Raw genomic sequence first — 16459 nt, 5'->3', positions numbered from 1 at the left:
ACACAAGAGATTTCAACCACTTTAAATTTTCCCACTGTGAAAACATGAATGTATCTTTACAAAACTCTTCAACTACCAAAAACACGCAAAAAACAAACAATAAAAGCATACTGACAAAGCCATACAGAAATAAGCACCTGCTGGTGACCTGGCAAACTGATTCAGCATCTAGTTTCAACCATTACACAAATCAGTCATAATCTTTGACCTGGTATTTCCCCTCTGGGAATATGCCCAGCAGAAATAATGCAGAGAGGAAATTCAACAAGTATGTCCACAGAAACATTTATTTTTAGCAGTGAGAAATAATAGGGAGAACTTAAGTAAACTGAGAATGTCTACATAGAATACTATGAAGTTAACAAAAGTATACAGACTGTATTGTATCTATTTTTTTAAGGCTAGCATTCTTCAAAAATACTGGTGTCATGACAATCAAAGCTGAGGCATCATTTCAGATTAAAAGGGACTAAAAGATGACAAAATGTAATGCATGATCTGTATTGGATCTTGTGCTTCAGGAAGAAAACTGCTATAAAGAATTGACAAAACTGGAATAAGGGTTATAACTTATATAAAAACATTATATCAGAGTTAAATATCCTGAATTTGAAAACTGTATTGTGATATGAAAGAGAATAGCCAAGCCCTTAGAAGATGCATAATCAAGTATTAAGGGATAGAGAGGCATAATGTCTGCAACTTACTCTCAACTGGCTCAGAAGCAATAATAGATAGATAGGGAGACAGACAAAAAAAAGAAAGAAAGGAGAAAGAAGGGAGAGGAGCAGGAGGAAGAGGAGGAGAGGGGGAAAGGAAGGAGGGAAGGAGGAGGTGCCAAAATGTTAAAAGTCGCTGTATCTGAATAAAGAATATATGGGAGTTCTGTTAGTCTGAAAACTTTTATTAAATTTAAATTATTTTGAAATAGAAAATGTTTAAGTTATATGGACTCTGGATACACAGAAAGGTATAAATAAAACACCAAGCCAAAAATAACACAACACAAAAGCACATACTGGCGATGAGGTAGAAAAGAGAATGTATGCCGTAGATATAGGTATATAACGATTTCAATGTTCCCCACATAAGCACCTCCTTCCAGCTCTTACAGTTTTCATAAGGCAAACTGAGCTTAGTGAGACCTACCCCTCAGGGTGAGCGATTCGCCCTGTGTGCCAGCTTCTGATGGAAGCGTGGGCAATGCAGCCACTTTGTTTGAGTGGCTTTGTGCTTTGTTTTCCTAACAATGAATGATGAAAGCACCTCCCTCCTTCATCCGTGGCCTCTTGTCATTTAGGGCCCTCTGCGGTCGCCTGTCCTCCTGGCAGCCCCATCACTTCGACCCCCACCACGTGGTCTCTTGCCCAAGCTCAGGATCCTCAGTCCCCGGCAGAGCCATAACCTTGGGGTGGTTATCTGCCGTCTCCCAGATTAGACTGCGAGGAGCTAGTGATGGTTTCCTCCTCTGAACAACTGGCACATGTTTTAGGGGGCCCCCTATTAGTACATGGCCTGTTCCATCTCATTTCATTGGCTTTTGAGCAGAGTATCCCTGTGTACCAGCGGAGCCTGAGCCCTAAATGTTCTATATCCACCTTGGTGCCCATTATACAGTGGGTGCCTAGGAAGAGTCATTGGACTATGATAATGGCCTAAAGTACAGACGTGCACGTATGCATCCACACACACCACTCATCTTTCAGAAACCACTAGCTGGCCTAGGGCATAGCTATGGTCCAAAAGTCTTCCCTGCCACTAACATCAAGCTGAGAGCTTCCTGGGCCTGAAGAAGATAAGCCTGGTGTTAGCAGCAGGGAAGCCTTTTGGCATGAGTGACAAAAGGGTCCACTGTAAAATTCCCCTAAGCCTCAGATTCCTCATCTGTGGAGTGGGAATATGACCCAGCTCATAATGTCTTATAAGGATCGGAAGTATTCAGCACAGACACTATTGTGAGTGCAGAAGATTCTTAACATATGTCAGCCACTTTCACCTTACCAGCAACAGGAAATACAAACACGCGTGCAATCAGAGAGGCACAAAAATCCCAGCCCAGGGCAGCAGACAGGACTCTGCCCAGAAAAGTTTCTGGCTTTTATTTCTGACTTTGTCTAAGATTTGTTGTGTTGCACAGAGTGGAATTTCCCAGTTGGCTTCTCCTTGATGAAGTAGATCTGTACTTTTTGAGCCAGTTACCTAACATTTTGGAAACTGAGTTTCTTCATCTATAAAATAGCGGTAATAACTCTTCACTGGATGTAACAAGGATTAAATATAATAATGTGTCTCCAGGAATGGAGGTAATTTTGCATTCTGTTTCCTACCTTGTGATTGCAAAATTGTGAATGTTCATGGATGCCAAGGTCTATGGGTGCTGGGGCCTTGGCTGAGGTTTTTGCTTCAGATGTAACTCCAAGCAGGTTCCAGGTAGTGCTGCAGTCTACTGATGGGTATCTGCGGGAGCTGAGCACTTACCAAGTGCAAAAGGCCTGCTCCTGAGGAATCTTCAGTGGCGAGATGACCAGGTGAACCCTTTCAGGTAACATGAGGTATGATGACCTAAGGACTTAATAGAGATGTGGATCCAGGAGAAGCAGTAATTAAGTCCACAGAACTGGGTGTAGTAGGATGGGGTGAGTCAGGCTTTGCTAGGGAGAGAGCATTTGACCTGGACCTTGAAGGAAAAGTTTACTTTTTCCAAGAGCGAGGGAACAGCAAGAACAAGGAGAAGTCACAGAAGTTGTTGGGACCTTTGGCCTCTGTCTCAGTGCTATAGCGACACTCAAAATAAGAACCTAGGGGACAGGGTGGGGGATGGGTGAACTAGATGATGGGAATTAAGGAATGTACTTGTGATGAGCCCTGGGTGTATGGAAGTGCTGAATCACTATATTGTGCACCTGAAACTAATATTACACTGTATGTTAACTAACTGGAATTAAAATAAAAACTTAAACAAACACAAACAAAACAAACAAAGTAAGAAAATCTACCTTCAAAAGAGCTGATGGAACCATACAAACAAATGTGAGATAGGCCTCATCTCATCCCTGGGCAATCCCAGGGCCATGAGAGCTGCCCTGCTCCCCCTGACCTCCCCACCCTGCCCCAGGAGCTCAGCACTTGGGAGAATGTTAATGCTGAGCATATGTGCCTCAAGCAGACACAAAAGAGAAGGGAATGTGTGGGTGTGAGAAACAGCCATGGAAAAATAAGAATGTAGAAGTCAAAAATAAAAATAGTTGGCTGAGTTAAGGCTACTAATTTCTTATTGGCTTGTCTTCTTAAGTTTTTATTTAAAAAAAAACTTTCATCCAAAATAATTCTCAAAGATCTCTATATACTGCTATGGAAAGATATTCAGGAGCACCTGGCTGTCTCAGTCAGTTGAGCATGTGACACTTGCTGTTGGCTCAGGTCATGATACCAGGGTTGTGGGATCAAGGCCCCTACATCGGGCTCCGCACTGAGCATGGTACCTACTTGAGATTCTCTCTCTTTCCCTCTGCCCCTTCCCCCAACTTGTGCGCTCTCTCTCTCTCTCTCTCTCTCAAATTAAAAGATAAATATAAAAAATTTTAAAAGATTTTCAATGTATTTCATGAAGTGAATAAAGCAAGTTGTAGTTACCGATATGTGATCCCATCTGGGTCCCTGTACACATTTGCTTTACTTAGAAAAGTTCTAAAAGGCAACAGAAGAAAATTATCATCAAAGTCTAGCTGTGTGACAAGGAGGGAGGGTAGAGGGCGTGGACTTTTTACTTAAACTCTTCAGAATTTTATGACATTTGCCATGCATTACTTCTTTAACTTAAAAAAAAAGTTTTTAATTTAAAAAGAAATACCAAAAGCCATTTTGCTTCAGAGTTCACGTTGGAAACCCTTTCCCCAAGGACTGAAACAGGTAAACCCAAATACCTATTATTGTTGTTTCCTATAGTGCTTTGTGGCTAGACTGGGCTATAGAATCCAGTCTGAGTAAATCTGAGCTCTACACATTCCTGTAGGTTTTGTTTCTCCCCCAAAAAAGGTTGCCCTGGCTAAGCTGCCTGTGTGATCTTCACCACAGTGGAGGAGCCCATTGGGTGACTCAGGTCTGGCAGGCAGCCCTATCAATATGGATATTGCAGGGAATTCCTCACCTTTGTTTAGGAAGGGTGAGGCTCCAGAAGAATGGCTCCTTCCTGGCCCAAGGCTCCTGTCCCTACAAAAGGGGATTCTGCAGGTTATATGCCTGGCAGGGTGACTTTCAGCCTTTCATACATGAGCCTCCTGTATTAGCAGGGCTCATGGCTGTTCTCATCACCAGGGAAGCGGGGGTGGGGGGTGAGGACATGTCTGGGGTAATGGTGAGATATGCTCCTTGACAGATAAAAGTTCAATGTACATATTGATAAATATTTGTCTGTTCATTTTTTTTAAGTTTATTTATTTATTTTTGAGAGAGAACACAAGCAGGGACAGAAAGAGGAGACAGAGAATCCAAAGCAGGCTCCAGGCTCCAAGGTCTTAGCGCAGAACCTGACATGGGGCTCGAACTCATGAGATCATGACCTGAGCTGAAGTCAGACACTGAACCTACTGAGCCACCCAGGCACCCCTGTCTGTTTGTTTAAACTAGCACAGTATAGTTTAAAAGTCTCTTGGGGTGTCTGGGTGGCTCAGTTGGTTGGGCATCTGACTCTTGATTTTGTCTAAGGTCATGATCTCATAGTGGTGAGATTAAGCCCTTCATCAGGCTCCACACTGGGCATGGAGCCTGCTTGAGATTCTCTCTCCCTTTACCCCTCCGCTCCCTTGTGCTAAATAAATAAATAAATAAATAAATAAATAAATTTAAAACATTTTTTAAAATAAAATAAAAGCTTCCTTAAGTATCACCTTCTGTATTGCTTACTCTGTGACCTTGGACAAATCACCTCACCTCCCTCAGCCTCACTTTCCTTATCTATACAATAGAGATTTGGACTCATTTATTGAGATCCAGTTCAGCATAACATTTTATGACTTCATGTTAATGTAATAATCTAAGTAAAGGAAAGTAATATAAGCACAAAAAAGAAGAAAGCACTGATCATTACATGCTGCTTACATTAAAATGCCCTGTATTCTTGGGCATACATCCCCTGGGGGAAGGACTATCTACCAGCACCCTCCCCTGGGGGAACATCACTCCTTCCCAAATGCTCAGCCTCCTGACTCTTACACGGTTATTCTACTCTCAAGTTCAAACAGAAAAGATCATCCTATCATATATTCTCCTCCACTCCCCGAGAAGCATTCAAATGAGATAAAAAAAATAAATTTTTACATTGTGGGTCCTTATGGTGTGGTGACTAGAGCCCTAGACTAAGAGTAGTCAGACCACTAGTCTCCATCCTGGTCTATGACCAGTTCTCTGAGTGACCTCGGACAAGCCACATCCCTTCTCTGGACCTAGCCTTGTCTAAAAAGGAGGAATTGGATGGGTTTTTCTTTGTAAGTCCTGTTCTAAGAGTAAAGCCCGTGCTCTACTCTTTCTGTGCTCTACCCTACCCTGGCTACCAAGGCTGGGAGAAGCCAGAGTCTGCAGGGTGCAGCATTTCTCCAAACACTCTCAGAAGCAGCAGACAATCTCCAGCATCCCCAGCAGGCTGGCACCAAAATGGGAGCACAGCTAAGTGCACTCAGCATGAAACTGGGTAAGAATCACAGGGTCAAGCAGCCGAGGACCCTCCAGCCAAGGCACGCTGTCCCAATCCAAAGGTGGATTTGGCAGCTTTTCTTACAGATATTCTCTTACTTGTAGGATAAGGACATAAGAGACATCCAACAGAATCAAAAACACGAGCTTCAGGGACCAGAATAGGACAAGGAACAGAGTGTAAGATTTCTTATTTGTTAATGGGTGGTTTTAGTTAAGATATAGCATGACTACAGAAAAATGCACATAAAGAGATATTGCTTTTCATAAAGGATGTATCCATGAAATACGTGCCCAGATCAAGAAACAGAATAATACCTACCCCATGGAACCTTCCTCATGTCCCCTTCCAGTCAGCAGTTCTTTAGGAGGAACCACTATTCTGACTTGCTGAACCATTGATTCATTTTATCCATTTTGAACTACACCCAAAATGAACTTTACTCATTTGCATCTGGCTTTGCTCAACATTATGTGTGTGAGCTTCATCTACCAGTGCAGGTAAAAGTGAAAAATGGTGTCGCTCATTTTGATTTTTGCATAGGAAGGACTGAATGAGGAAATAAAATCAGTAAGACATCCCTGAGTCTAGACTAAGGTGCTCACTGACAGCAGAAGAAGCAGGTTTACAGGCACCTCTCCCCAAAATAAGCATGACCCCACCTGTTCTTCCTGCAGAGTCCCACACCTCCCTCTTGGGGGCCTCCAGAGCTGGGAGGCAGGGCCTTGGTGCCCCAAATTTACTTCAAAGGCCAGAAGCTCTTGTTCATTGAGCCCTCACCTGGTGCCTGGTTTCATAAAGGACACTATAGACTTGGCATCTCACTTGATCCCCACAACCATGGACTAGGTACTGTTATTATTTCTATCTTATGTGTAAGAAAACATAGGCACGGGGCGCCTGGGTGGCTTAGTCGGTTAAGTGTCCGACTTTCACTTAGGTCATGATCTCGCGGTTTGTGGGTTCGAGCCCCGCGTCGGGCTCTGTGCTGACTGCCAGCTCAGAGCCTGGAGCCTGTTTCGGTCTGTGACTCCCTCTCTCTCTGACCCTCCCCTGCTCACGCTGTCTCTCTCTCTCTCCTAGAAATAAAGAAAATATTAAAAAAAAAAAAAAAAGAAAAGAAAACATAGGCACAGAGAGGTTGAGTAAATTGTCCTAAGGCTGCACAGCTAGGAAGGGGACCCAAATCCCAATCTGTGAGATCCCTAAGGCCAAACCTGTCCACCACTCTGTGTTGACATGGAACTCACTGGCCGTGTCTCTTAACACCTATGTCTCTAACCTCATTGAGCACTGCTCAAGTTTCAGCAGCTCTGGGCCTGTGTCTATGCTGTTGCCTTTGCCTGAACCTTTAGCCCTCAGTTCCCAAATGAACAGTCACTTCCTCAGAGCAGCATTCCCTAAGCATTTAGTCTCAACTGTGTCCCCTATTCTGTCTCAGTGCATCCTGCTCTCTCCTTGCATAGCCCTTAACACATGTCATAATGAATTATCTTTTTGGTTCCCCTGATAAGTTCCAAAAGGACAGGAACGAGTCTGTTGGTTTGCCCACTACCTTGGACAGTGCCTGGTTAAGTGAAAGAAAGGAGGGGAGGAAAGAAAAAAAGGACCGCCCCTTCTGAATCTGAGCACACCTCTGCAGGCAACTCTAGTTCCAGCCTGTTCATGGCCCCTAGCAAGGCCTTCCCCTCTCTGAGCTTCAGTTTCCTCAATTTTCAGATGAAGAGCTGGGAAGAAAGGCTCTCTAAAGGCCTTCTAGCTCATCTGGCCTCTAGACCACAATTCTAGGATATCAAGCCATTGCAAAAGCCTCAGGCCTCTGCAGCCTCTTATCGACCCACTTTCAAAATGGGTTGGGGGGATCATCCAAGGCTCCCAGGCTGTGAGGTACAGGCCTCCCACCCTACTATACACAAAGGACCAGAGAACAAGAGATGTCTTCCAGTTCTCATAGCTCTGATGTACAAAGTTGGGGAGAGACGAGACTAAGAAGCAAGAATAGATTAATTCCCCAGGAAACTGCCTCTACTTTCTTCTTCAGAGCCCCCTGCTCCAGCAAGGTCGCATCCAACTCTGGCCTTGGCATGTGCATGGCTGCTGCCCCCATGGCCAGGCTGAACCTCCAAGAGGGCTGAAACTGTCCATGTCTTGCTCATCTCGGTACCCAGAGCCCTCAGCACAGACCCCTACACATAGGATATGGCCAAGATGAGGCTACCAAATCAAATGCCATGGAAAAGGCCTGCCAGGGTCTGCTGTCGAGCTTGCCACTTTCTCCCTGGTATCTCCAAGGTCAGGAGAAGCACCTGGCTTCCCATTCATAGGCAGACTCCAACTGACCACCCTCCAGCCTCTGGCCCTCTGCCCTCTTCCCACCCCTTCAGCCCTGGATTGCCAGAGGCAGGCGGCTCAGGCAGAAGGCTGAGGACTCGTTCCCCTCCAGGCTCTCTGCTTGCAGTCTTTGCTCCCCCACCCAGCTAGCTCATCAGTCAGGACAAGCACTCCCTGCACTTGAAGTAACTGCACCTCCCTCTTGAAGAAAGGCTCCTCTGGCTTTGAAGTTCTCTCTGTTTTGTCTTTAAAAATAAAAGACAGTAAGAAAATTAGGCCTGACCCAAGAGCTCTGTAAAGGAGAAAGGCCTCCCGTTTTGCATCATGGATACAGTAAAAGCCATAAACCCCCAAATTTTTACCTGGCTGAGTGTGTGAAGGGGTGAGGCTGGGCATACCGGTAAGTATATGTGAGTGTGTAAGTGCCATACCACTGGAAAAGGCAATGACAGGAGTGTAGGTGCAAAACAAACTGGCCAGACCTTGGCCACATCATTCGCTGGCTGGTCAATTTTGGGCAACTTGCTTAAACTCCTTGGGCCAGTTTCCTCACCTGCAGAATGAGAATGAAATGAATTCCCATCTCTTACACTGCAGTGACAATCCAACCTTAGGCTTAGTGTTCTGTAATCACTAAGAAACTGTTTAAATATTTGCAGATTCTAGAAATGGAAGGCAAGAAGAGAGCTTGGAAAATCTTCCTTCCTTTCTGAAGAGTAACTACTTTCAGATACCAGAACTTTTCCCTGGCTGCATTCTGGATTTAGCAAACCTGAAAACACACCCAATAACTCAGATCCTAGGAATGCTCATGACAAGGCTCGTGTAGCCTGTTACTCAATGCAAATCCATTTTCAGGAGGATTACTTCACCTCCCATTGAGGTGCTGAGCTTATGAAATAAAATCCTGAGAGTCATGGAGAATCCTAAGCGGGACTCAGAGAAGAAAACCAACAGGCCAGGTCTCAGTCCAGAGTCCGGGAATGACTTTGTGAGAAAAGTTACAGATGAAACAAGAATCATTTAGACTCGCCATAACTGTCAGCCAGGTTATACTGAAAACACAGAGCTCAAGAATTCTAGTCCCTTCTGCTGGCAAGTCTTTATTTCCAGAGATGACTATTTGCAGAGCTGCACATGGAGATGAATGCCTCAGGATTCTTTTTAAAGTTTCCCATGAGTCCCATGACAAGCCCATGCCTACAAGATCAAGTGACAAGTGTACCAGGAGAGGTGGCCCCTCCACCTCTCTCAGCCTCTTACCTCCCCAGCTCCTCCCCGATGTCATAAAAGTCCTCCACCTTCTGCTGCTTGAACGTCTCCATGTTTGGGCTCTTCATTGAGGCCTGGAGCATACAGCCCTGAAATGGAAAGAAACTTGAGGTCAGGACAGGCATGAACATTGGTGTAAGCCTTAGAGTCTGGGCCTAAAAGTAATCAGCTTGCAAGGGAGCTAATAATTTAACAATAATCCACAGCACTGGTTCCTCAAGAACTGCCCTGCTTAAGGAAGCCTTTTCTCACCAGTAACTGATGATGTATTGTTCTCTTTTTTTTCTAATGTTTATTTTTGAGAGAGAGAGGGAGACAGAGAAGCCGAAGTAGGCTCTGCACTGAGAGCACAGAACCTATTGCAGGGCTCGAGCTCACGAACTGCAAGATCATGACCTGAGTCCAAGTCAGATGCTTAACTGACTGAGCCACCCAGACACCCCTTTATGGTTCTTATTTGATGTATATCAGTTTGAATTTGTTAAAGAGACAGAAAAAGAGCCCTTCCTCACTTCTTCAGATCTGCTCTGGACAAGGTCAGAGACATAGCACCATAGGCAGCTTTGGCAATTTGTACTCATGCAATCCAGGTCTACTGAGAAAAGTAGCCATGAGGGAGGAGAGAGAGCCCTCATGTTTGAGTCAGGAGTTCTGGGTTCAAGTCCAAATGCCTGGGTAAGTTCAAGTTGTGTAAACTGCCAGAGACTTCGTTTCCTCATCTGTGAGATAGGTTAATACTATTAAAAAAACAAGAACAACAACAACAAAAAACACTGCAAATCATGAAATCATTTTGTAAACTATAAAATGCAGGAAAAAGGTATGGGATTATCATGATCTCAGCAGTTCCCTCAGGGGCTGTGCCACCCAACTGCGAGTCTGAACTGATCTGTAAACCCTCTCACTCATCACCCCAAGGGAAGGATGAACGGGAGTGCTGTGACAAATTGCAATAGGCACCAGGAGTCAGGAGCTGGAGGTTCTAGTTCCAGTTCTGCCCACAACTAGCTCTGTGACCTCATCTCTTGTCAGAGGACTCTCAGATTCCTCATCTATAAAATGGAGCCAAGCCCCTGCCTAGAGCACCTCAGTAGGAGCCAGAAGACAACTCTGAGCCATGGGGAGCGTTCACCACTACACCAGAAGAGACTGTATGCACCCTACCCTGGGATCTCCCGGCCTCAAGAACCCCACCCATTCTTGGACTTCCACATGCCACTCTGGACAGCACCCCAAGGGCAGGGCCCAGGATACAGCCTGCAAATGACAAAGATAAAACCAGCTGCCTGTGGATGTGTCTTTCGAGTCATTAGCAAAGGCCTCTCAGAGCTCATTTTGGCTAGCGTTGGCAGCTTTTCTTATGCCCGCCAATCAGATACCAACCACGCCCAGGGCCCCATGAGCCCCAAAAGGCTGTTTTCACCAAGCTGGGTGGAGGCATCATTACATAAGGGTGAGTGTCATCAATGCCAAGTGGCTGGAGTTGTTCCAACTCTCAGAGATTGTATACGTTTCACCCTCTTTCCTCCGATGCTGCCCCCTGCAAACCACAGCTCTATTACCAAGATGCCACCTGCCTCCTTCCCTTCCGTGGGGCACACATCCCTGAAGACCCCCAGGCCAACCTGGCCTGACTCCCCAGCCTGACTCTCATGGTCACCAGCTGACCTTTGGCCCTGTCAGTGCACGTGGTCCATCAAGCATCCTCCTTCCTGCTCCGTCTTCGCCCTTTACTTGGCCTGAGCCCAGCAAGCATGGAATACAACAAAGGGCAGGCTCCCAGGAACCCCAGTTGTAGACTAGCCTGGGTGTGTATTAACTGTGTAACCCACACAGATTGGCACCCTCTCTGGGTCTCAGTCCCCTCATCTGTAAAAGGGGCTGATAACATCTATATCACCTACTTTACACAGCCCTGTGGGAATCCATTGTGATAAGGGCATAAAATCCTGGACAAATAAGAAAGGTTATTATTACTGTTATTCTCTGGCTCATCCCAGGCTGTCATCCGTGTTCCTGCTTCTCACAGCAATGGAGACAACCATTTCAAACCTCTTCTAAGGAAAAGGTTTTGGGATCCTTCTGGAAAGTTTGGTTTGACCAATATCAGAAGGTAGACCCCTTCACTCACTACCCCAACCCCCATCCTGGCAAATTTCCTGAGACTAGGCCAGAGGGTGTCAGGACTACTACCTACCACCTCCTTTGGGTTGGGTAGGTCCTGAGGGGTGGGTTTACTCACTTCACACACCTAGGTGGGAACAGAATACTCCAAGAAGTTCTGTTGATAGATACCCTAAGAGCAGTCTCTGGAATAGCTACGATCCTCCATTTGGCGATAGGCCAGCTCCATTTGCTATCAGGAGCTGAGCAGGGGTCAAAGCAGCCCAGCTCGCCAGCAAAATGATGAGCCCCTGCCTTGGGCTTCAGGGATTGCTAGGGGCTGGGGGGCAAGGGAGCCCCCTAAGGACAAACTAGGACCACCACCAGTGTGGCCCCAACTAACCTTTCTAGCCTTAGCTCCCTCCCCTCACATACCTACAGTATAGCTAAAGGAGACCTTTCCCATTCCCCCAAAACTTTCACCCTTGCCATGCCTCAGCCCAAGCTGGGCCCTTTCCAGGGAGAGCCTCCCTAGCAAAACAGCTCTCTTCCCAAAGACCTAGCTCAAATGCTACCAACTCTGAGGCTCCATGACCCTTTTTCTCATTAAAACAAATTAAAATCCCCTTCCTCCTTTCAATTCCCAGAGAGCTCTCGTCATACATTTTTAGTGTTAGAGCTTTCATGTTTTGGCTCATAACTGTCTATGTCTAACCCAGAAGGAAAATTTACACATTCCATGGTCACACCTGGATTTGAATCCCAGTTCTACAACTCTGCACACATTGCGCACAGGACAACTCTTCTAAGCTTCAAATTACATGGAAAATTACATGAATTACATGAATCTGGACAATGCCTAGTGTTGGTGACTATGTGGAGCAATCAGAACTCTCAAACAATGCCAAGAGAAGCACATCCTGGGACAGCCACCTTGGAAATCTGTTGGACAGTTTCTATGGACCTATGTAAGGGAAATGCACGTATATGTCTTCCAAAATGGCCCATGTTATAATGTTCACAGCAGCATTATTAATAATAACTAAAAACTGGAAATAACCAAATGGCCATCAACAGAAGAATGGATAAGTAAACTGAGTTATAACCATGCAATAGAATTATTACACAACAATGAGAATAAATAAACTACTGCTACCTGCAACAACACAGATGAAACTCACAAGCATAATGTTGAATGAGAGAAGCCAGACCCAAAAGATTACATACTGTGTGATTCCACTTAGGCAAAACTCATCTGTGATGCTAAAAGTCAGAATAGGTTACCTCTGGGTGGGGGGGTTATGTCTGGGACTCAAGGAGAGTTTCTGGGTGCAGGCAATGCTGTTTCTTGATCTGGGCAGTGGTTACATGGATATGTGGTATGTACTTATTTTGTATGCAATCAAAATTTCACATAATAAAATGTGAGACAAACATATACTTTATGACAAATGAGATAACATATGTAAAAAGTTTTAAGTAGTGTCTAGATGGTTCCAACAAATGTGAACTCCTTCCCTCCTGCCTACTGTCTTGGAGCCCCATGAGGGCAGTGGTTGTGACATTCTCACCCCTGTCCCCTTGTAGCGGCTGGTATACAGCAGGTACTCGATAAATGTTGGTTGATTTAAATGTAGTGGCCCAGCCTCCCTTCTCAAGGCTACTGCTCAGATGCTTCATCAAGTTAAAACAACCAATAACAACTTAAAGCCTTTTCCTTTTTTTTTTTTTTTTTTTTACAAATAGTTTATTGTCAAATTAGTTTCCAATTAACACTCAGTGCTCATCCCCAAAGTGCCCTCCTTCATGCCCATCCCCCCCCCCCCCCATCCATCAGTCCTCAGTTTTTGTCAGCATTCAAGAGTCTCTCATGGTTTGCCTCTCTCCCTTTCCCCCACCATTTCCGCCCTTCTTCTCCCCCTTGGTCCTCCGTCAAGTTCCTCCTAATCCTCCTATACGTGCAAACATATGGTATTTGTCCTTCTCTGCCTGACTTATTTCGCTCAGCATAACACCCTCAAGGTCCATCCATGTTGCTACACATGGCCAGATTTCATTGTTTCTCATTGCCATGTAGTATTCCATGGTATAGATAAACCACATCTTCTTGATCCATTCGTCTGTTGATGGACACTTAGGCTCTTTCCATGTTTTGGCTATTGTGGAGAGTGCTGTTAAAGCCTTTTCCTAATATCTCTCCCCAAGATGAATTTGTATCTTTATCAATTTTCTCAATGTAGGGTCATGAAACTAAAGGGGAAAATCTCTGAGGTGGAATTATAATCACCAGATAGGACCCAGAGAAGGCCGCAGAACACAGGTACCTTTCAGGTCCCAAAAAGATGAAACCACACAGCGGAGGGGAGGGACACAGCTACAACTTTTGGTCAGAGGCACAGGCCATCAGCTCCAACCATTTCAGGGATGAAGCCCATCTTAATGCCCAAATTTCTCTTAATGGAATCACTAGAATTCACACTCCTGCCCCCAACCCTAATAATAAGTAATACTTCTGAGGGTTAACACAGATTTGCTAGTACCTCACAAAAAAAAGACCTCAAAGATCATCTAGGGGATTTTTAAACTCTGCTTCAGGAGCCACCAGCATGAGGAACAAGAGGCAGAGCAGTTCCACTTTATACGGTAAGTTGGGGCTCAGTGTAAGAATTCATGGCAATGGCCGTGGGGGGTGGGGTTGAAAACCACTGGTGTCTGGTCTAACCAACTTGTTTTACAAAAGAAGGAAACTAAGGAGCAGATAGGGGAAGAGACTTATGAAAAGTCACACAGCTAGCCCACTCCAGCTGTTCTGCCCTGGGCAGCAATGACAGACAGTACCCTCAACCCTGCTCACTCTGCTGAACATTCAGAGATCATCACACCACCTCACCCAATGTAAGTTAGTGAAATAGGACCATTGCAAAGGAGCAGGCATGACTGTCCTCTTATATCTGCCCCCACTTTAGAAATCTTCACACTCAGGCTCTGAGGAGGCCATCCACAGAAAGGGACTCCAGCATTACAGAGCCTCTGCATCATTCAAGGCATTGACCAACATCAACCTCTGATGAGGAAGCTTGGGCTCAGAGATCAACCATTTGCCTGACACGAGAAAACTCCATTTTTCTAGTGAAGGTCCAGTCCATGGACAGCCTGCTTGTTCACTGTCATGTCTAATAAGGAGGGAAACCTGAGGGAGGTGGTCAGGGACAGTTCAGGTCTCATTCCTGCCAGCTGGAAACCTGCTCCAGACCAGCACATACCCACCCTCATCCACACACCACTGCGCCCCCTGCCCAAGCATCTCCCAAAGCAGCTGAATTATCAGTGGGGCCACTTTAGGTGTTAAAAACACATCTTAGAAGATGTGTGGTTTGGGGAAGAATAGGACTCTGAAAGTATTTGTGAAGAGGCCAACGTACCAGCTCCGCTTATTCACCAGGACTCTCCCAGACACATGGACGCAGCTGGGAAACACAGAGTCAGAAACCATAGCAGCAGCTCCCAGCTACCCTCCTTCGGATTCTAGAGTACAAGGTGTCAGGGGCTGTGTTCTCTCCACCTGCGACCTTCCCACCTGCTTCTGGGGCAACCAGCTATGACTTCCTCTCTTCCAGGGTGTACCCCCAACCTATCACTACTTGCATGTCTTCACTGCATGTCCTATTTCCTCTTTCCTAAAGTGAGAATACTAATTTCCACCTTACAAAGTACAGTGAGGGCTAGCCAGACCCACACACGCCATGACGCATCCACAATGCCCCGTCCAGAGTCAGGGTCGACTACTGACAATGCCTTCTACCCTAGACCTACTGGCTACCCCCATGCCCACCCTAGCTCTGGCCTCGCTCTGGGCCCCTGACAATAGGGACCACAGCTTCATTCTGCCTCAAGTAAGTTGACTATGTATAGAGCAGCCTTCTTGAAACCCGTCCTGGGCAAATAGGGACAGGAGGTGTGCGAGGTAGCTGATGCTGAGAAGACTGGCCCCTCTCCTCCCGGGAATCTGTAGTGCTCTCCCCATGAAGGCGCCCTAAGTTGATGAAAGGCTGTCCCCTATCTCTTGCCTGGATGCCAGGCCTCGACCCCGGCCTGTAATGCCCCCACGCCGTCCCTTAGGTCAAAGTGCCAGGCTTCGGAGCGCGCCGCGCCCCCCGCCCCCCACCCCGTCCGGGGCGCAGCGGGCAGGTCCAGGGCTGGCCACAGCGCCCAAGGGCAGGGCCGGCCATACCCGGGGGTGGTGACAGGGACCGGGCTTTGGGCTTGGGGTACCCGAGAGAGCTCCTAGGAACAATGTGCCCCCGCCAGCCCCAGCCCCGCGCGCCCCGTCTAGCCCGTCCAGCCCGCACACGGGCGCTACTCACGGCGGGAGGCTGCGCTGGGCTGGCACGGCAGGCGCCACGGGGTGCGCGGCGCTCTTCTCCGCTCTCGGGCCGCCCGCCCGCGGAACCACTGAGGAGCCGAGGGGGCGGAGCGGCCTGCCCCGTCCCAGGCGCCGGCTGGAGGCGCGCCTGGCGGCCCCGGGACGGATCTCGGGGCGCCCCCTGCTGGGAGTCCCCTCCGGACAGCCCCGAGGTGAGGGCCGAGAGTCTTCCACCCGGTGCTGCAACACTTCCAGGCTTCGCAGGGCGAGAGCCAGGGGTGAGACCCTCCAGGCGTCCTTACCGGCTCTGAGGCTCACAAGCCGTGTGGCCTTGGGCAAGTCCACGAACCTGTCCAAGCCTTATCTGGAAAACAATTTAAATGAGCCGATGATAATGTGATGTAGCCTGGCACAATCGCTCAATGTTATTTCCTTGTCCCTTCACCCCTAACCTGCCTCCTTCCCCCTCCCCCTCACCTCCTCACCCCCCACCTCCCATCCCCGCAACAAGCACACTGTGAGAGAGGAAGTCCCACTAGGGAATAGGCCGTTTCCTCCCTCCCAGCCAGAACGCTCCCTGACAGATTCTTCTGGGAACCTCACCACCCACGTTTCATAGCTGGGTAGGGGCTGAGGTGGAGAGGGACACTCCCCTCCTCACAACCAAGCCCCAGCTTGGAAGCAGCCTAACCTCGTTCGCC

At 47.0% G+C, this 16459-nt stretch overlaps 1 protein-coding gene across 2 annotated transcripts in view; it reads right to left on the bottom strand.

Moving 5' to 3' along the window:
- Nucleotides 1–15808, bottom strand: part of DAPK2 (death associated protein kinase 2) — a 117163-nt gene extending 101355 nt beyond the window's left edge. For both annotated transcript variants that reach the window (XM_039219664.1, XM_039219671.1), the window contains exons 1-2: nucleotides 15760–15808; nucleotides 9284–9381 (exon numbers count right to left, since the gene is read on the bottom strand). In XM_039219664.1, coding sequence (XP_039075595.1) covers nucleotides 9284–9375 — 92 coding nt within the window. In that variant the 5' untranslated portion in view covers nucleotides 9376–9381; nucleotides 15760–15808. The remainder of the gene's footprint in view (nucleotides 1–9283; nucleotides 9382–15759) is intronic.
- Between the last annotated feature and the right edge of the window lie 651 nt (nucleotides 15809–16459).

Source organism: Hyaena hyaena, unplaced genomic scaffold, assembly GCF_003009895.1.
Source record: "Hyaena hyaena isolate Hyena2069 unplaced genomic scaffold, ASM300989v1 scaffold_15, whole genome shotgun sequence".
Classification (NCBI taxonomy): domain Eukaryota; kingdom Metazoa; phylum Chordata; class Mammalia; order Carnivora; family Hyaenidae; genus Hyaena; species Hyaena hyaena.
The sequence above is the reverse complement of the archived record's forward strand: the minus strand, read 5'-3'. Positions and strand labels throughout refer to the sequence as shown.